The following is a 21626-nucleotide window of genomic DNA, read 5'->3' as shown; positions in this document are numbered from 1 at the left end:
TAAATCATATTGCGTCCTTCTGTTGAACAAGTTTTTTACATTCCCTGAGGTATGTAGGAGTTATGTTGATATGTTGAATACTTTGGAGCTTTTCCCCCTTTCCTTATTAAGTTTTATGAAAGCTGTGTGGCTTTTAGAGCAGTAGAATGGCTTTAAAATAGGCTTTAGAAATCACCTGTTACCACTTTGAAAATGTCTGATGAACCACACATAGTTCTGTTGAGCTCACTATTGCTCTACTTTCAGGTCTCTGTGTTATAAAACATTCATAGCTGTTAGGGAATAGAATCTAGTCAGGAGTTTTGTATTAGAATGTGCTTATAGAAAATATCCTTAATGAAAATGTATTAGAGGAAGCAAAATATACTAGAAGCTGTCAGGGATATAAAGGTTTAGGTCCTTGGAATATAGTTAAATTCTAGTAAGTGCGTGACCCACAAATGTTGATATTTTAAGCTCTGTTGTATACTTTAGGAAACATACTTGAGAAAAGTCTATTGGCATTCTTATTAAGTAGTTAGTATTTGTGCATATCCTGTTTTGCCCTAGCTATGTCAAGGAAAGTTACCCAAATTTAAGAATCAATCTCAATAATATGTTAAAAATTAATGTAGTTAGCACAATTGCCTTCTCATTTCTGAAATTTCAGCACCCTCAGAATTTTCATCAAATTTGTGCAAGGCAAATTGTGAAGAACAAGGGCTCTGAAATCACTTGGCCTGGTTTGAATTCTAGCCTTATTAGTTGTATGACATTGGTTAAGGTACTTTACTTTGTCTCAGTTTTCATATCTGTAAAATGGGGATAATACCTCATAAGGTTTTGTGAAAACCAAGTGAGTGAGTATATGTAAGATCCTTAGGATAGAGCCTGGCATATGGTAAGCAGTCAATAAATATAAGCTATCATTTTGGTTATTACTACTCATTCTTGGCCTCAGACTTTTCTACGACCATTCTTTTTCACTGTTTTCATGAGTAATCCCACTTCAAGGATTTATAAAATAGCCATAGAGAAAGCTATATTAGGTAGAAGGGAAAGGAGAACAGATGGTAGGTTGGTTTAAAAGGTTAGAAAAAATGTTAGTTAAATAAAGTAGAAGAGTAGAAAGAAGCAGAGTCTATGAAAGTTAAATTTTAACTTGATTCATGGGACATTTATTTTTCCCTAAATTTTAGCACAATACAAATTTTTTTTTTTTAAGATTTTTATTGGGGAATTGGGGGAGGAGAACAGTGCTGGGGAATCGGGGTAGGGGAACAGCTAAGTTGCTGTCCTCCTGTTCTTCAGTCTAGTTGTGGAGGACATCGCTTCACTGGCCCATGTTATTATTGTGATCATTGCGCTCTTCCCTGCTGAGGCATATTGGTCGCCGGCCATTGGATGGCCGCTCACGGCTACTCACGCTGGCTGCCGGCCACTAACAGTAGCTTACGGCAGCCTACTGCAGCCTATGCCGTTGCCGGCGACTCACCGGGTAGCCCAGCTCCCCAGGTCGAGCTGTTGTTCACCATCTTAGCTGTAGAGGGCACAGCGTCACTGGCCCATGTGGGAATCGAACCGGCGGCCCTGCTCTCAGAGCTGGTGCTTCCAAGTCAACTCTTAACCAATGCGTCACTCGGACGGCCCAGCACAATACAAACTTTTAAACTGAATCCAAATTTTAAGGAATGTTTTGTTTAATTTTTGGTAGAAATCTTGTTGCTGGTTTTGGTCCTAGCTTCATAGGTATTCTGTCAGTGAACAATCAGTTGTTACTGTTATGTACTCATACTGCTCTTGAGTCCAGTAATAGTCCCTTGATCCACTCCCAGTTTCTTTTAGCATAAGATGTACTCCCCCACTCCCCTAGCTTCTACTCCTACAGAAAAAATTATCAATTACTGCTTACAATTTAGTTTTTATTGGTTATAGCTATCTATCTATACACAAAAATAAACACACTCTTACACTTTCTTTTCCTAAATAATTTGAAAGTAAGTTGCAGTATCTCCTTCATAGGGAAGTTCTCATAAATAACCATAATACCATTATCACATCCAATAAATTTATCATTGATTCAAAATAGCTAATACAATGTCCATATTTTGATTCCCCCCCCCCTTTCTCATGTCTCTCTGGTTTCCTTTATTCTATAATGCTCCACACTTGCGTCTTTCATGAAATTGTCATTTTTATTCTAGAGTTCAGGCTAGTCATAGAATAGTCCACAACCTGAATCTCAGTGTTTCTCGAGCATTATTGGTTTCCTCAACATTTTATGAACATTTTCAAACATACAGAAAAGTTGAAATTCTACATTGAATACCCAGATACTCAGACCTAGTTTTTACCATAGATAGTTGCTTTACCACATACCTATTTATAACACTAACCTTCAGTTTATCTTAATTTTTTATTCAGTTCAAATAAATTACAGTAATCTTTTTCCTAATGCTTTAAGCATTGATATCATTACCTAGCATTCAATATATGTTTTTTTTTGAGGTAAAATTTACGTATGGTGAAATGCTCACATCTGTCTTACGTGTATCTTTGTTGAATTTATTTTTTGTGGCCATATAATTCATATGCCATAAAATTCACCATGTTAAAGTATACAATTGCATGGTTTTGAATATAGTCACAAAGTAGTGCTACCATCATCACTAATTTCAGAACATTTTTCTCACTCCAAAAGAAACCCTGTACCCATTTGTAGTCACTCCCCCTCTCCCCCACTACTCCTGGCAATCAATATACTTTTAATAGTTGTTAATCTGCTTTTTTAGTGGATTTTTTAGGGATTACAATTAACATTTTAATTTATAACATTCCAGTTTGGATTAATGTGAACGTAATGTCAATAATATACAAAATCTTTACTCTTATTATGGTTTCATTTCTCTTCCATGCCTTTGTATTATTTTTATGTAAATGACATCTTTATACATTATAACTCTGTCGACACAGTTTTATAGTTACTGCTTTGTGCAGCTATCTTTTAAATCAGATAGAAGTTATAAATATTAGATTTATACTATCTTTTTGTATTTACATATAGTTACCTCTACTTTATTTTTTGTTTCTTTTTGTATTCAAATAACTTTCTAGTGCCCTTTCATTTCAGTCCAAAACACTATTTAGTAGCTACTTTAGGGCAGATCTGCTAATGATAGAGTCCCTTAGTTTTTATTGATCTGGGAATGTCTTAATCTCTTCTTCATTTTTGAAGGCTACTGGTACTAGATAAGGAATTCTTGATTGACAGTCATTCTCTGTCAGCACTTTGAATATGTTAGCTCACTGCTTCCTGGCTCCATGGTTTCTGATAATTGTTAATCTTATTGAGTATCCCTTGTATGTGACCAATCAGTTCTCTCTGCTTTCAAGATTCTGTCTTTTTTCTGGATTTTGAAAGTTTGATTCTGTTGTGTCTAGGGTTGGATCTTTTTCAGTTAATCCTGTTTCGTGTTTGTTGAACTTCTTGGATGTATAAATTAATGTTTTTGTGAAATTTGGGGATTTTTTGGCCATTATTTTTTCAAATATTTTCTTTCCTATCCTGTGGCTCATGTTATCCATATATTGATATACTTGATGATGCTCCCTAAGTCTCTGAGCCTCTGTTATTTTTTCTTCATTCTTTTTCCTTTTTGATCTTCAGACTGAATAATCAGTGTAGCTGCTTTTTAAGTTCACTAATCCTTCTACCAACTCAAATTGCTCATGAGCCACTTAGCTGAATTTTTCATTTCATTTATTGTCCTTTTCAGTTCCAGGATCTATTAGGTTCTTTTTAAATAATTTCTCTCTACATTGATATTCTCTCTTTGGTAAAACACTGTTCTCATACTTTACTTCATTAGGCATGATTTCTTTTCATTGAATGTATTTAAAGTAGCTGATTTAAATCTTTGTCTAGTAATTCCAATGCCTGCGCTTCTGGGATGGTTTCCACTGATTACTGTTTTTCCTGTGTATGGATGGACCATACATTAATATTTCTTGGTGGGTGCTCATAATTTTTTGCTGAGAACAGGACATTTTAAATAATATAATGTGGCAACTCTGGAAATCAGATTTATCCCCCTCCACAAGGTTTGTTGTTGCTTCTGGTTCTTGTTGTTGTTTATGTAGTGACTTCCCTAAACTAATTCTGTAAAATCTGTATGCTTTAATCTTGTGTTGCCACTGAAGTCTCTGTTTAGTTAGCTTAGTGGTCAGCTAATGATTTCCTTAAATGTCTGGAACCATTAAGTATCCCAGCTTTTGCCAAGGGGTTCTCTGTGCATATTGGGTGATGTTTATAGTGTTCTAGCAGGAAGCTTATAACTCATTCTTAGCCTTAAATTCTTGCTTGCACAGAGCCTCATAATCAGCCAGAATGAGAGTTGTATGAGCATGTATGTATATAACCCTGCACATGAGTGTGACCTACTTGATTATCATGAATATGCTGGAGCTTTTAAAAATCACTATGGGCCTCTCATTCCCCATATTTTCCTTGTAAATTTTTGGTCAGATTCTTGTTTTCTTTCAACTGTTTTCATTGCTTTTGCCAGCTGTGATGATAAACAATTGCCACTGATTGTTTTTGACAAATGGCCCAGGTAAAAAGCTGTTCACAGGAGCAAGTTCTGAACTAGGTTCAATAAAGACAAACCCTGTGAGTGGAGGTTCCTTGGGAACTGTCAGATCTAATAATGGCAGTTCTGGGGTAAAGGAACTTCGGGATAACTCCAAACTTATTCCATTGACTCCTAAGCTGCTGGTTTTCACCATGATTGCAGGGCTGTTGGTTTTCAAGACTTCTGTGGATCTGGGGGAATGGGATAGGGCATTTTAAAACATCACAGAGCAAGGAAGCTCTTTTTACCAAGATTCAGCTATGTCTTGAATAAACACTCTTTGGATTGTTGCAAGACCTTGGTTAATTTTTAGAGTTTTGAAAATGTTGATTTTGACAGTTTTTTGGGGCTTTGTTGATTTTATCAATGAGTGGATTTTCATAGGTCTTTACTTTGCCATTCTGGAAGTGCTCACTCTATTAACTGATTTTTGACAGATGCATACACTTGTGTAATCCAAACCCCTGTTAAGATATAGAACATTACATGAATCTAGGAAATTTTCTCATCACTGAGGCACTATTATAATCATTGCCTTAGAAGTTAAATTAGATAGCTTAGAACATAGTTGTAATATTGTGTGTTTATTTAATTATTTTGTAGAAGAAAGAAGGGTAATATTACTTAGATCTTCTGGGTGGTCATAATTTAGGTGTGTGTTGGATCAGTGCTACTTTCTGCACTTTCAACTTGCTCAGCAATTAAAAGGCTCTTAAGTCAGGGAGCCATTTTTGTGAAAATAAAAATAGCACCCCACATGACCTATTTTCCATGTCATTTTAGGTTGTAGAAGTAGACTCCAACAAGATTTTCTCTAAAGAAAAAAATTTTCCTTTGCCTTCATTATTTTTCTGTAAATTAAGATGAGCTTTCTGATGTTTGTGTTTACTTGAATTTAAAGAGTGTGTAGCATTGAGGAATCCTACTTTAATTTGGTTGTTTTCACTGTTTCTCACAGATTTATTCCAGGAGCTCTAATAGGAACCTGTGGCCATTTGTTAAGTTTTGTTAGAGGTGAAGCATTCTTTCTTTCTCTCTCTCTTTTACTCTCTCTTTGTCTNTGTCTCTCTCTCTCTCTCTCTCTCTCTCTCTCTCTCTCTCTCTCTCTCTCTCTCTCTCTCTTTCTTACTTTCAATTGCAGTTGACATACAATACTATATTAGTTTCAGGTGTACAACATAGTGATTAGACATTTATATAACTTACGAAGTGATCACCCCAATAAATCTAGTTCACATCTGACACCTTACATAGTTCTACAATATTATTGACTATATCCTTAGGCTATACTTTACATCGCCATGAATGTTTTGTAACTGCCTATTTGTACTGCTTAATCTCGTCTCCTTTTTCACCTACCTTCCCAACTACCCCTTCTAGCTGGCAACCATCAAAATGTTCTCTGTATCTTTGAGTGTTTTTGTTTTGTTTGTTTGTTTATTTTGTGCTTTAGATTCTACATATAAGTGAAATCATAGGGCATTTGTCTTTCTCTGACTTACTCCACTCAGCATAATACTCTCTAGGTCCATCTATGTCATTGCAGATGGCAAGGTTTCATTGTTTTTTATGGCTGAGTAATATTTCATATATATATATATATATATATATATATACACACACACACACACACACACACACACACACACCTCTTCTTTATTCATCCATTGATGAATACGCAGGTTGTCTCCATATCATGGCTATTGAAAATAATACTGCAATGAACATAGGGAAGTAGTGTTTTTGGGTATCTTTGGATAAATACCCAAAAGTGGGATTCCTGGGTCCATCTTTGTCTTTTATTATAGCCTTTGTTTTAAAAGTCTATTTTGTCTTTTTTGTCTATTTTGTTGGGATAATAAGTATTGTTATCCCAGAGTTTTTTAATTTCCATTTTCATGAAATATTTTTTTCCATCTCTTTATTTTCCGTCTTTGTGTGTCTTTCAGTCTGAATTGAGTCTCTTGTAGGCAGCATATGTAAGGGTCGTGTTTTCTTATCCATTCAGCTACCCTATGTCTTTTGACTGGAGCATTTAACCCATTTACATTTAAGGTAATTATTGATAGATATGTAGTTATTGTCATTTTATTCATATTTTTGATGTTTTATTATTTTTTTCTTTCTTCTTAACGAAGTTCCTCTAACATTTCTTGTAATGCTGTTTTAGTGTTAATGAACTCCTTTAACTTGTCTGGAAAGCTCTTTATCTGTCCTTCGGTTCTAAATGATAGTTTTGCTGGATAAAGTCATCTTGGTTGTAGGTCCTTGCTTTTCATTACTTTGAATGTTTCATGCCAGTCGCTTCTGACCTGCAACGTTTCTGTTGAGAAATCAGCCGACAGTTACCTTATAGGTAACTAAATGCTTTTTCTTGCTGCTTTTAAGAGCCTGTCTTTGTCTTTAACCTTTGGCATTTTAATTATGATGTATGTGTCTTGGTGTGGGTCTCTTTGGGTTTATCTTGTTTGGGCCTCTCTGTGCTTCCTGGACATGTATGTCTATTTCCTTCACCAGGTCAGAGAAGTTTTATATCATTATTTTTTCAAATAGGTTTTCAATTCCTTGCTCTCTTTCTTCTCCTACTGGTACCCCCATGATACAAATGTTGGTATGCTTGATGTTGTTCACAAGGCCCCTTAAACTACTGTCATATTTTAGATTTTTTTCTTTTTGCTGTTCTGATTAGCTGGTTTCTGCTACCTTGTCTTCCAAATCACTATTTTGACCCTCTGCTTCATCAAATCTACTGTTGATTCCCTCTGATATATTCTTTATTTCAGTTAATTGTAGTTTTTATTCCTGACTGGTTCTTTTTTATGTTTTTTCTTCTCCATTTTTATGTTTCCTGTCTCTTTGCTGAAGCTCTCACTGAGATCATTGAGCATTCTTTTTTTTCCCCTTTTTTTCTTTTAAAGATTTTATTCGGGAATTAGGGAAGGGGAACAGTGTTGGGGAATTGGGGAAGGGGAACAGTCAAGTTGTTGTCTTTCAATCTTAGTTGTGGAGGGCGCAGCTAGCTCAGCACCAAGTCCAGTTGCCATCCATCTACCCATCGGTAGCTTGCGGCTGCTCAACTCAAGGTGCTGTGTTCAGTCTTAGTTGCGGGTGGGCAGCCCACCGTCCCTTGCGGGAGTTAAACTGGCAGCCTTGTTGTTAGGAGCACGTGCTTTCACCAGCTGAGCCATTCTGCCACCTGTTGACAGCTCAGCTTGGATGTAGCTCACTGGCCCATGTGGGAATTGAACTTGCGACCATGTTGCTCAGAGCTCGCGCTCTTAACCAACTGAGCCACTTGTCTGGCCCCTGATCATTCTTATAATGAGTGTTTTGAACTGTGTGTCGGGTAGATTGCTTGTCTCTATTTTGTTTAGTTATTTTTCTGGAGGTTTGTTCTATTCTTTCCTTTGGGATATGTGTCTTTGTCTACTCATTTTGGCTGCCTCCCTGATTTGTTTCTATGTATTAAGTAGGGCTGCTATGTCTCTCGGTCTTAATAGAGTGGCCTTTATGTAGTAGGTGTGCTGTGGGGTCCAGTGGCGCAGTCTCCCTGGTCACCTAAGTTGGGTGCTGTAGGTGTGTTTCTTGTGTGGGTTGTGTGTGTCCTCATATTGTAATTGAACCTTGGTTGCTGTTTGCACATTAGTCGGGCTGATTGGTTGTGAGGACTGGCCGCCCAGACGACAGTGGAGAAGCTGTTGTGCAGGGGATGACCCTATGTAGCAGGATTCGCTTTAGTAGGGCTCTGGTGCCTGCCCAGTCTGCCCTTTGGGTGTGTCATCTGCAGAGGCAGCGAGTGGTGTTTCAGCTTAATTCAAAGTTGGCCACTGGATGTGCCATCCTGGGGCCTCTTGGGAGGGGCCCTGCCCCAGGCCAAGCTCAGCTGCAACCTGTGCCCTGGCCAGGGCCACCTGGCATGAGCTGCATAGCAATCTGCTGATGTCTTTCGTTCACACTGGGTTTGGATGTGCCTCGAGAGGCCAAGCCATGAACTGAGGCTGGCTGTCGCTAGTGGTGGGCTTAAGGCTGTTCAGCAAGAGGTATGGCGCATGCCAATACCAGATGCTGCTTGTTTGGGTTTTGTGAACTTTTGAGAGATTTTAGGAAAGTTTGCAGCATGAGCCACGACAGGTCATTTGTATGTAAAAGCCACTGGAAGAGGCTTGGTTGAGTCCACAGGTTGGGTAGGGCAGGGTCTCAGGGAATCACCAGGATGGGGTGAATATTGTTAGTTAGGTTGATGAAAATTCAGATATATGGCCACCTGTGTCTGCATGCTGGGATAGGGGAGGGCTCAATAGAAATAATGATTCCACCAGCAATTCTGTGCTCCTCCTCCAGCCCTCGCCCTGATGCCAGACAATCCATTTCCTCTGTATATGTCCCTGGCAATTTTTGAGTTGCTGGCCCAGTGCTGGAGCTCAGAGTGAGTTTGTCTGTCAGTGAGTACGTCTGTATATGGCCCCTTTAAGAGGAATGCCTGGGACTCCAGCCATGCTGCGTCTCAACTCAGCCACTATCTCCACTGGATTTCACAGCCAGAAGTTGTGTGGACTTCTTTTCCTGGCACTGGAACCCTAGGCTGTGGGCCCTGATGTGGGGCTGGGAACTGTCACTCCTCCAGGGTGACCTCCACAGCTGAGCTATCCCTCCCGATTTTTAACCACCACATGTGGGTGCAGGACCAGTCCTTACCATGTCTCTGCCATTACCAGTCTTGAGGTGGCTTCTTCTGTTTGTCTGTAGTTGTAGGACTTCTGTTCAGCTAGACTTCAGGTGATTCTCAGTAATGGTTGTTCTGTAGATTAGTTGTAATTTTGATGTGGTTGTGAGAGGAGGCAAGCACAGTGTTTACCTACTCCCCTATCTTGACTGGGAACCCTGAAACGTTCTTCATTGTGGCTGTTTTTTGCCCTTTGGTAGATTGAAGATAGTGAGATATGAATACACATACGTGTTTATTCTACTGTTTTTCTGGGAAGCCACTTATATCGTTTTAGTTTCTGTTACGAATTTGATCATCTTTCCTATTCCTTTTTCTTACTTTCAACATCTTTTATTACTGTTTCAGTGCAGATTTTGCTTCTCTCTAATAAACCAATTACTCGTTTCACAAAGATATATCCACCTTCATTGTGTCAAGAACATAAATGAGATATTTTCTGAAATTCTTTTGGACTGTGATATAAATTTATTCCTGTGGGAGGTGACTTTCTAAATTTTCCAGAGAACTGCTTCTATTTTTTCATAAATTGTTTCATAAAGTCGTAGGTTATTTTTCTGCTTTTACTTCATGAAGGTCTATAGCCCTTGAGTGTGGATATAGGAATTTTTTGGGACTCACGCAAGCCTGAAACCTACTGGAACTTTGTGTTTTCAGTCTTATTTGCTGTGATACAGTGTTTTTGCCTAGGCTAGGTTACGTTTGCTGGGTCCATTCCTAATCAGAGAACAGAATTCATTAGTTTTGAATCAGATTAAGTATGTATGTGTTGTTTTATCTCTGAAGTCTCCTCTCCCTAAACTTTTGTATACTTCCCCGTGTATATCTTGAGAGTATTTAGGGGAGGGAATTTTTTCAGCCTGTTTCCTAAAAGTATTGCCATAGCAGTTAAAGTCTTAGAACGCATTTTACTCTTTCTATTTTTCTTAATAGATATTAGGTTCATAGAATTTGATTAATCATAATTCTTGGTTTATAACAGTTTATCAGTTCAGGCCTTGCCCTTTTAAAGTTTATTTATTGAAAATTCAATAAGTTGAATAATCAGAATCTACTACCCAATCCAATAAGTACAATATTTCTTGTAATTTACATCTGTGTGCTTTCTCCCTTTTTCTATTTCTCCACACCAAAGTTAACCACTATCTTGAATTGTTTTTTAGTTTCCTTGTTTTTTTAAAAAGTATATATTTGATTTTGCTTTTTATTTTTAATGTTATGAAAAGTAATTATACTGTATGTTGGTCTACAAGGGACTTACATTTTTACTTTACGTTAGGTTACTAAGATTTCATTTTTGTGTGGGCCTGTACATTCTTTTTTATAACCATGCAGTCTTTTGTGTATACCAAAAAGGAATTGCACTGTATTTATCCAGTCTCCTACATTAGGCTTTCTTACACCAACTTTTAGCAGTTGTGAGAAGTACTGTTTTATATGTGGGGTGTGTGCCACATCTACATAAGTTCTTAGGTAAATGCTTCGAAGGGAATTTGTAGGTCATAAAAATCAGTTTTATACAGGGTTATGGCAAATTGCTTTCCAAAGTGATTGTATTAATTTATACTTCCACCAGTTAAGAAAATTTGATAAAACGCACTTAGGAAGCCATTTGGGTTTGGTATGTTTTTTTGGGAGGAAAATTTAAACTATTACTTTGATTTCTTTAATTGAATTATAAGAATATTTAGGCCTTCTATTTCTTATTGATTTAGTTTTGATAAGTCATATTTTACTAGAAATTAGTTCATTGCATTAAATTTTCAAGTTTCTTGGTATATAATTGTTGGTAATGCTTTTCAAAGAATGAGTGTTCACTTAGATAAATTTTCTTTGTTATTTTTGTTTTCATATTCTTTGATTTCTGCTCTTTATTATTTATGTATGTCCTTTATTATCTTGTATATCCTTGTTTTGGGTTTATTTTGCTCTTTTTGTGCTATTTTGAGGTGGAATCTAAGATTATTGATTTGAGACCTTTTCTAAGATGAATATTTTGTATTATAAATTTTCTTCTTAGAATTACTTTTGCTGCATCCCACAAGTTTTGATATGCTGTATTTTCACTTTGATTCAATTCAGTGTAATTTTTATTTCCCTTGCAACTTTCTCTTTGATCCATGGATCGTTCTAGGAATGTGTTGTTCAATTTCCAAGTAGTCTCAATAGATTTTCTTGTTTTCTTTATTTTGGTTTTTAGTTTGATGTCATTTATAGTTAGAGAACATACTCTATATGGTTTCAGTTCTCTTAGATTTCTTGAGATTTGTTTTATGATCCAGGATATGATCTATTTTGGTGAATTTTCTAGTGTCCTTGAAGAGAATGTGTATTTTGCTGCTTTTGAGAAGTGTTCTGTAAATATTAGATTCCATTGGTTGATAATATTTTTTTGTTCTTTTATATCCATGCTTATTTTCTTTGTGATGATGACTAAGAGGAGAGGTATTGAAGCCCCCCACTTGTTTGGATGTTTGTTTATTTTTTCAGTTCTCTGAATTTTTGCTTTGTATATTTTGTTTTTGTTTTGTTTTGTTTTTAAAGATTTTATTGGGGAATTGGGGGAGGGAACAGCGTTGGGGAAGGGGAACAGACAAGTTGCTGTCATTTTTGTTCTTCAGTCTAGTTGTGGAGGATGTTGCTTCACTGACCCATGTTGATATTGTGATCATTGCGCTCTTCCTGGGTGAGGCAGTCGGTCGCTGGCCATTGGGCGGTGGCTCACGCCAGCTCATGCTGGCTGCTGGCCACTCACAGTAGCTCACGGCAGCCCACTGTAGCCCCACTGCAGCCTACGCCGTCGCTGGCAACTCACGGCAGCCCTGCTCCAGGTTGAGTTGTTGTTCACCATCTTAGCTGTAGAGGGCACAGTGTCACTGGCCCATGTGGGATCCGAACCAGTGGCCCTGCTGCTCAGAGCTTGCACTCCTAAGCCAACTCTTAACCATTGAACCACTCGGCCAGCCCTGCTTTGTGTATTTTGAACTTGTGTTATTTTGTGTATACACAGATACACAGGATTGTTATGACTTCTCGGTGAACTTACCCTTTTATTGTTATGTAATGCTACTCTTTGTCTCTGGTAATTTTCTTGTTCTGAAGTGTATTTCATGTAATATTTGTAGCCACTCCATGTCTCTTTTCGTTTATGTTTGCATGGCATATCTGCTCTCACCCATTTTTTTTTCCCAATCCATTTTATTTTAAACTATATCACTATATCATATTTGGAATGAGTTTCTTGCAGACAACATATAACTGGGTCATTCTTTTTATTCAATCTGCCAGTTTTATTTAGTGTATTTGTACAATTACAGTTATAGTAATTATTGATACATTAGGACTTATGTCATGTTTTAACTTTTCCATATTTGTTATTAATTTTTTTATTTTCTGACCTTTTTGTGGTTTACTTGAACTTATTTTAGTATACCATTTTCATTACAGTGTATTTGAATGTGTCCTTTTCTTTTTTAGTGGTTGCTCTAGTGAATACTGTATACATATATAACTTATTACACTCTGTTAATATGGACATTTTACCACTCAAAGTGGTAATCTTAGAAATCTTAGCCAAATTACTTAGGTTCTTTAACTGTCTCTCGTTTATAATTTAGTTTTCTTAAGCATTACCTGTACATACATTGAGAACCACATCAATGTTACTGTGATTTTAGCAATCTAACATAATTTTTAAAACTCAAGAGGAGAATGGTATTTTACTTTATCCACTTATTTCATTGTTCTTCATTTCCTGGTGTCTTTTTATCTGCTTTCCTGATGTAAATAAAGTAACTCCACCTTTCTTTTCATTAGTGTTAAAATAACTTTTTCCAATCTTTTAACCTATTGTCTCTATACATTTAAAGAGAATTCTTTTAGGTAACATATAGTTGTGTATTAAAATTTGACAGTCTCTGTCTTTTAATTGGGATGTGGTTATTGGTATATTTGGATTTGAACTTACCATCTTCGATGTTTCTTTTTTACTTTTCCTGTTTTGTTTCATTTTGTTGCCTTATTTCAAATTGAACATTTTGTGTGTGAGTGTGATTCCATTTTATTTCATTTGTTGGCTTATTAGCTGTTACTCTGTTTTGTTGTCTTACTGGTAACTTGGGGATTCATAGTGTACATCTTTATCATAGTCTATATCAAGTAATATGCTATTTTACATATAATTATATCACAGCAGTACCATCCATTCCACTTACTCTGTCTTGATCTTTGTGCTTTGTTTTATTTTACTATTATTATTATTTTTTTAGCTGAGCCATCCTGCCACCTGTTGGCAGCTCAGTAGCAGCTCAGCTTGGGCCGTGAATCGAACCGGTGACCGTGTTGCTCAGAGCCCATACTCTTTGAGTGAGCTCTTAACCAGCTGAGTCACTTGGCCAGCCCTTTGTGCTTTATTTTTATATACTTTGCATTGGTATATGTTATAAATATCAAAATATGTTCTGTTTATTTTGCTTTAAACAGGGTTCCTTCCACCTAGTTAATTAACACATCAATCACCTTACATATTTATCTTTTTATAGTGAGAACATTTAAATTCTATTTTCTTAGCAGATTTCAATTATACAATAGTGTTGTTAACTATAGTCATCATGTTATCTTTAGATCCTCAGACATTATTAACTTTTAGCTGAAAGTTTGTACTCTTTTACCACCCTCTTCCTATTTCCTGTACTTTGCAGCCCCAGTCAACCAACCACTTTTCTATTCTCTGTTACTATGAGTTTGTCTTTTTAACAGTCTTTTAAAATATGTAGGGGGAAAAAATTGACTTTATGACCACTTTAAAGTGTACAGTTCAGTGGTATTAATTATATTCACAATGTTTTATAACCATTACCATTATGTGTTACCAAATTTTTGATCCCTCCCTAAACTGAAACTACCATTAAACAATAACTCTATGTCTTGCTGCTGGTAACCACTGTTCTACTTTCTGTCTCAATGAATTTGCGTATTCTCAGTATCTCATTTAAGAAGAATCATCAATTTGTCATTTGTGCCTAGTTTGTTTCACTTCCATAATGTTTTCAAGTTTCATCCATGTTGTAGCATGTATCAGAACTTCATTTCTTTTTATGGCTGAATTGTACAGCTGTACTACATTTTGTTTTCCATTTGTAGGTTAATGGATACTTGGCTTGTTTTCTAACTTTTGTCCATTGTGAATAATGCTGCTGTGAACATTCACGTCTGAGTATCTGTTGGAGTTCCTGAGTCAGTTTATATTTACCCACATATTTATCATTTCTGGTGGTCTTCATTCCTTTGTGTAAATCCATCTAGTATCATTTTCATTCCTGATAGGGAGTAATGATGGTCTTTTAACAGTTATTATAACTCAGGTTTACTCTTGATGAATTTTCAGCTTTTGTGTGACAAAGTCTGGATCTCTCCCTCCTCCATTAAAGATATTTTTTCTGAGTATAGAATTTTAGGTTGAGGTTGTTAAAAATTTCAGTACCTTAAAAATGTCACTCCATTTTCTACTGGTTTGCATAGTTTATCATCAGAAAGCTGTTGTTATTCTTATTGTTTCTCATTATTATGTATTGTGTCTGCTTTCTCTGACCCTTTAAAATCTTTTTATCGTTGGTGTGTGTATGTTGTAAGGGGGGACAGGGTCAGGATGTGTGTTTGTTTTACAGGGCAGCGTAAGTGTGCATGTATGTTGTGTGGATGGGGTGTTTTTGTATTGTGTGGGGTGTTTGGATATGAGCATGCATGCTTTTTTTGTGTGTGGAGACATTTTAGGTGTGTTGTGTGGGGACAGGTTTGTTGTGTCTATATTGTGTGGAGATGGGTTTGCATGTAGTGGTGGCTTTGTATGTTATGAAGGAGCAATTTTTTGTGTGCTTTGTTTTGTAGGTCTGGTAATACAGTGTCTTACTGGGTCATTGTTGTCTTTATGTTTATTTTGATTATTGATATGTGGGGTAAGGACTTTTTAATATCAATGAAAATATTTTTATTCCATTACTTATTTGTTTTTATTTCTCTGTAGTTAAAAAAAATTGTTTTTTTGTTGTTGCTTTTTAAAACCTTGTTCCATATTTTTCTCCTTAATATTTTAGAATTTATATGTTTATTTTCCTTGTTGTCTTTGAAATTTTAAAATATGTATTTAACTTTAGACTTCAAAATTTAAAATACTTCCTTCCTTCCATGTTAAGGAATTTGGAACACTTTAGCTCTAACCACATCCTTCACAAAATAATACTTTTGTTGTCTAGTATTTCAAGTCTGACATTTTAGAAATCTCACAATTTATACACACCATTTTTTTCTAACAATACATTTAGAAAAAACATTTAACACATTTAAAAAATTACCTTTGTACTTACCATATTATGATGACTTTGCATGTCAGATTGTGCTTGTAGAAACATTCCTTTAGAGCAAATCTCTTAATGGTAAATTACGTTGATTTTTATCTGTGAGTTCTTTAGTTAGCTCTAGTTCACAATTGTAGGTAGACAGATTTTCTCTGAGCACTTTGGAGATAATTTCTACTGTCTTACTCATAAACTGTTGCTGTCAATGCCTGCTAGCTTGTTTTATATCCTGTATTATCTCTCAGTCTGTTTTCTAGTTCTCCTGTTTTGTTTTTGGTGTTCACTGTGATGTGGCGTTCTTTATATGTGTCCTGTTTGGGCTCTTTCGGTCTGAAACTGTAGAACCACATCTTTTAGTGGTTCAAGAATATTTGCAGCTGTTATCCATTCTCTCCTCTCTTTTTAGAACTACATTTAAACTGTGTGAGATATTTTCTGTTCCTTTTCTTTGTTTTTTTATGGGTAAGATCTTTGAATGTATTTTTGTGTTCTTTAGTTCTTTCCAGCTATGCCACCTCAGCTTTCCCACCTTTCCATTAAGCGATAGTGGTTCCAGCCTCACTCCCAATTCTGTTTTTTGTTTTTGTGGTTTTTTTTAAAAAGATTTTTATTGGGGAATTGGGGGATAGGAACAGTGCTGGGGAATTGGGGGAAGGGGAACAGACAAGTTGCTGTCCTTTTGTTCTTCAGTCTAGTTGTGGAGGACGTTGCTTCACTGGCCCAAGTTGGCACCATCATTGCGCTCTTCCCGGGCGAGGCAGATCAGTCGCCGGCTTCTGGACGGCCGCTCACTGCAGCTGCTGGCCGCTCACGCTGGCTGCTGGCTACACACGGTAGCCCATGGCAACCCACTGCAGCAGGGGCTGCAGCCTACGCCGTCGCCAGCGACTCACGGCAAGCCCAGCTCCAGGTTGAGCTGTTGTTCAGCATCTTAGCTGTAGACTGTAGAGGGCAGTGTCACTGGCCCTCATATGTGGGATCCAAACCGGGGCCCTCTGGCGTCCCAAGCCAGCTGTTAACCAACGCGCCACTCAGCCGGCCACAATTCTGTTTATTTTTGATATTGGGAAATGCTGTCCCTGGAGACCTTGCCTGTATTTTGAGAGAAACAGGGATATCTACCTTCCAGTATGGTGCAGTACTAGATTCACTCAGAGCTCTTCATTTGTCATGATACACAGAAATAAGAATGTCTTTGGTATAATTCCCACTGTTTTTCAGCCTATATTTTAATGAGTTTTGAAGCAGTAAATGTTTTGAAGGGAAGGTTGTAGAGGTATATGTGTATATATGAGTACAGATTTTTTTTTAGTCCTGTTTGCTAAGAGATTTTCTGACTTAGGGTGGGCCCAACAATTTGCATTTCATAGAGTTTCCAGGTGATGCTGATGCAGCTCATTTGGGGAATAAATTTTGAGAACCATTGGACTAGATGATGTCTTGATTTCCGGCTCTGATTCTTTTACCTTGGAATAGAGGTGTTATCTGGCTTGGGGATAATTTTATTGATACTTAATAAAAGTGCTATAACATTTTCTTTTTGTGGTTAAGTAGTTTGTTTAAAAGCACTGCATTAATGTAATGTTTTATTTTAGTGATCATTCAGGTTATGTTCGACCAGTACCAGTGCCACGCAGTTTAAATAGTGATATTTCCTATTTTGGTGTTGGGGGCAAGCAGGCTGTTTTCTTTGTCGGACAATCAGCCAGAGTAAGTAAAAAGTTTCTTACAGATGAAAGTCGATCAAAATATTTTGAGGTTTACTCTGTCTAAATGTGTTAGCCAGTTTTAACTTTTAGGAATCTTTAAAGTACTCTTTTTAATATTTAACAGATGATAAGCAAACCTGCAGATTCCCAAGATGTTCACGAGCTTGTGCTTTCTAAAGAAGATTTTGAGAAGAAGGAGAAAAATAAAGAGTCAATATATAGTGGATATATTAGAAACAGAAAGGTATAATACATTTTAACTCACTAATTATAAATTTATTACTTTGGATGGATGATAGGACAAGAACATTTTTTCTAATTCTATCTAAGATACTAATGTTGCTTTAAAAAACTTGAAGTATTGAAATTTTCAGGTTAAATTGTTTTTATTCTTTTTCCTTTAATCATGTGAATAGCAAAAGTGATATTTATGTGCTTTCTCAGGCTGGCTGACAATCTTCAGACAAGAAGTTTTCTCATAAAGCCAAGTTAGCCTCCTGGAAATTGCTCAGAAGATTGTAAACTGTTTTTCCTTGCACTGAGTTTGAGTTTTTTAAATTTTTATTGTATAATAACCACAGAACTAGAGTAAAAAAACAGTGACAGGGTAACAGTCTTTTAGGAAATCAGAGCTTTAGAGAAAGAAATTAGCATTTTATTTCTGTTATAAATTTGCTTTCAAATTCTCATTTAATAAGCAGAATGTTAACAAATTTGAATCTTGGTCATGCACATGGTATTTATTATACCCATTCAACTTTTCTCCATTTGAAACACTTTAGAATTTTAAAACCTTGATTTTAAAGTAATTTTGAGATTTTAAAAAATTCTGTTCAGATTGTAAAAAATTTTGTAGGAAAGTATAAAGAAGTAAAAGTAGTCTCAAATGCCAGAAAAGGCACTTTTATTTAGTTGCATTTCCTTCTAATCTTTTTTATTATATACTTATGAGCCCACATTTTTTTTTTTTTTAAGATTTTATTGGGGAAGGGGAACATTGTGTTTTTCCAGGACCCATCAGCTCCAAGTCAAGTTGTAGTCCTTCAATCTTAGTTGTGGAGGGCGCAAGCTCATCTCCAAGTCCGGTCACTGCTTTCAATCTAGTGGCACAGCCCACCATCCCATGCAGGAGTGAATTGGCAACCTTGTTAAGAGTGTGTGCTCTAACCAACTGAGCCACCTGGCCGGCCAGCCCGAGCCCACGTTTTTTAAATTAACATTTGAGTATTGCTCCCTTTTACAAAATATTTTGGTACACCAAAATCATTTTTAATAGTTTTATAGTATTTTTTGGGCTGAATGTACCATAATTTAACTATTCTGTTGAATATTTAGCTTTTTAAAGGCTTTTACTATAATTATAAAGACACTGCCATAAGTATCTTTGCATAACATTCTGCTTGAATTACATTTTTTCTTAGTATAGATTGTTAGAATTTTTTTTTTTTTTTAAGCTGAGCTATCTTGCCACCTGTTGGCAGCTCAGCGTCTGCTCAGCTCGGGCTGGGAATTGAACCACTGTTGCTCAGAGCTCAAACTCCTGAGCGAGCTCTTAACCAACTGAGCCACTCGGCTGGCCCAGATTGTTAGAATTTTAACAGCTGTATCAACGAATTTGAACTTTATAAATGTTCATAGTATATATTGCAAAACTGCTTTTCTGAAAGGTTGAACCCAAATAAAAAAACACTCAACAACAGTATATGAAAGTGCCCATCTGATCATTTTCTTATTAAAAAGAATGGGGGAAGGCAGCAAAACGCTGGCAATTTGATAGGTAAAAATAATAGTTTTTTTTTCATTGCTAGTGAGTTAATTTTTTTTTCATGTTTATTAACTATTTTTATTTTCTCTGTAGCTTAATATTCTCTGTCTAGGAAATTTCTTCATTTTGCTCATCCCACGTTTTCCTCTTTAATTTTGTTGCATTTATTTAACAATTTATCTTTATATATTTAAATAACAGTATTCTAGTTTATCTTTTCCATACTATCTTACCATCACAAAGTCCTATAAAGTATTTTGGTGGAAATATTATTTGCCATACTAAAACTGGTGAAAAAATAGGAATTGAGGATTAAGTGATTTCAAACCTATACAGATAGTAATGGTTGGATAGAACTGAGGACTCTAGGGTCATCATTTCTGCCAGCTTTTTCTGTGTTTTGTGCTTAGTTCATCCCACCAAAGAGGTTACCTGGCCTTTCCAACCTACTTTCTTTTGGCTTCTCCTATATCCCTGAACTGTTAACAGTTATTACATTGTGTGTGGGATTGGTAATTTTTGAACTATAATTAGCTATGTTTTTCTGTGTGTGTGTGTGTGTGTGTATGTGTATGCACGCCACTTAATATCAACAGTTCTCAAATCTGTATTTTCTGTCAAGATACTTTTCTCTTAAGACTGAGAAACTGAATCAGGCTGGACTTTGTAAAGGAAACAAACCATTCTAGGCACTTAAATAGAAAAGGATTTGGTAAATGGAATTAGATGCTTACATGATGATTGGAAGGGCTGAAGGAACGAACTCTAGGCTGAGCCTTGTAGAATGATGCCAGGACACTCCAAACAGACCTTCAAGGGATGCTGCAACATATGTTATAATCACGTAGCTGGAGGATCAATACTAGATCTGGAATTCAGAAACACAGTGCCTTCTCTGTGATCCAGTTGTTGGAAAGGCCTTACTTCCACAGTTGCTCCAACATTGGAATACAGAATTTCTGGCCAGTGCTGCATCAATGCTGACACTTGAAACTAGAACCAGGACAGTGGTCTTTTCAGTGCCTTGCATGATAACAGAAAACCTTCAAGAAACCTCAGGCAATGGCCTCTGCTTCATTTTTCCCTTCTGAATCTTTGGCTAATGCATCTAGTTGGTGAAACTCAATTTGCATCCACAACTCAAGATGTAAGGGAGTCTAAGAAGTAAGCCTTTTTGGCTTTCCATCCTCCGGAGTCAGGAAGGAACATAAAAAGTGGTGCAAATGAGTGCGTGAGTACCAAGTGATCATGCCTAACATACCCATTTCTGATTTCAATTAGGTGTCCTCTAGGTGTTCCATAAATAACTAACTTTTGGCATATCTGAAATCAGACATTATCTATAAATTTTTCTTATTCTCCTTTTCTCTTCCTTCCTTACAAACTACCCTTTTCAATTAACAGCATCCTCTCACCAAGCAGTTAGTAATTGTAATCCTTGTTAATCATTCACCACATTTAATTATCTTTTTTTTAATTGGAGAATTGGGGGAGGGGAACAGACAAGTTGCTGTCCTTTTGTTCTTCAGTCTAGTTGTGGAGGACATTGCTTCACTGACCCATGTTGGTATTATCATTGCGCACTTTCCAGGTGAGGCAGATCGGTCGCCAGGCCCTGGACGGCTGCTCACGGCGGCTCTTGGCAGCTCACAGCGGCTGCCAGCCACTCATGGTAGCTTTACAGCAGCCCACTGCAGCTCCACTGCAGCCTAAGCCATCGCCAGCGACTCACGGCAGCCCAGCTCCAGGTCGAGCTGTTATTCAACATCTTAGCTGTAGAGGGCGCAGCGTCACTTGTCCTAATGTGGAATCCGAATCAGGGCCCTGCTGCTCAGAGCTGGCGTCCCAAGACAACTCTTAACCAACCTGCCACTCGGCCGGCCCTTAATTGTCTTTTAAAATAGTTTTATCTCCCCTCTATTCCACCCATTTCTACTGCATGAATCAACCTTTCCAGCCTCATCATTCATCATATTCTAAACTATCTTATTTCCCTTATCCTCTCCAGTCCTTCTTATTCTCATTGATCTGCAGTGCTTTTGTTAAGTCATCTGTTGGGTGAATGTCACCCTTTTTTTAACTCTGTGGCTCTTGGTTCATATCTTTATAATGGCATATTGTTTTGTAATTATTTCTCATCTTCTACTAGATGGAATTTGTATGAGGAAGGACACTGTCTTATTTATCTTGAACCCTATCTTCTCGTGTCTAGCTTGAGTTATAGGACTTAGAAGGTGCTTGATAAATATTTGGATAATGAACCTGCATCGTTATTAAACCCAAGCTAATCTAAATCTCAAAGTGTATAAAATGTTTGTATATTATATACTGTAGCTATAATATTAGTGATTTAGTGTGTAGTGATGATTGGAATGGTTTAGCGGGGCTTGTTTTTATTTTTTATTAAGAAAGTAATAATATAAGCTTATTAAACAGCAAAGAAAATCAGCCAGTTTCCTAGACATA

The 21626-nt window shown here is 36.7% G+C and overlaps 1 protein-coding gene across 1 annotated transcript in view; it reads left to right on the top strand.

The window, feature by feature from the left end:
* Window positions 1-21626, top strand: part of SMCHD1 (structural maintenance of chromosomes flexible hinge domain containing 1) — a 143987-nt gene that overhangs the window by 16872 nt on the left and 105489 nt on the right. Inside the window, exons 6-7 of the mRNA XM_019665107.1 lie at window positions 17282-17396; window positions 17520-17639. Coding sequence (XP_019520652.1) covers window positions 17282-17396; window positions 17520-17639 — 235 coding nt within the window. The remainder of the gene's footprint in view (window positions 1-17281; window positions 17397-17519; window positions 17640-21626) is intronic.

Source organism: Hipposideros armiger, unplaced genomic scaffold, assembly GCF_001890085.2.
Source record: "Hipposideros armiger isolate ML-2016 unplaced genomic scaffold, ASM189008v1 scaffold_433, whole genome shotgun sequence".
In the NCBI taxonomy this organism is placed as follows: Eukaryota; Metazoa; Chordata; class Mammalia; order Chiroptera; family Hipposideridae; genus Hipposideros; species Hipposideros armiger.
This window is presented reverse-complemented; position numbering and strand designations above follow the sequence as displayed.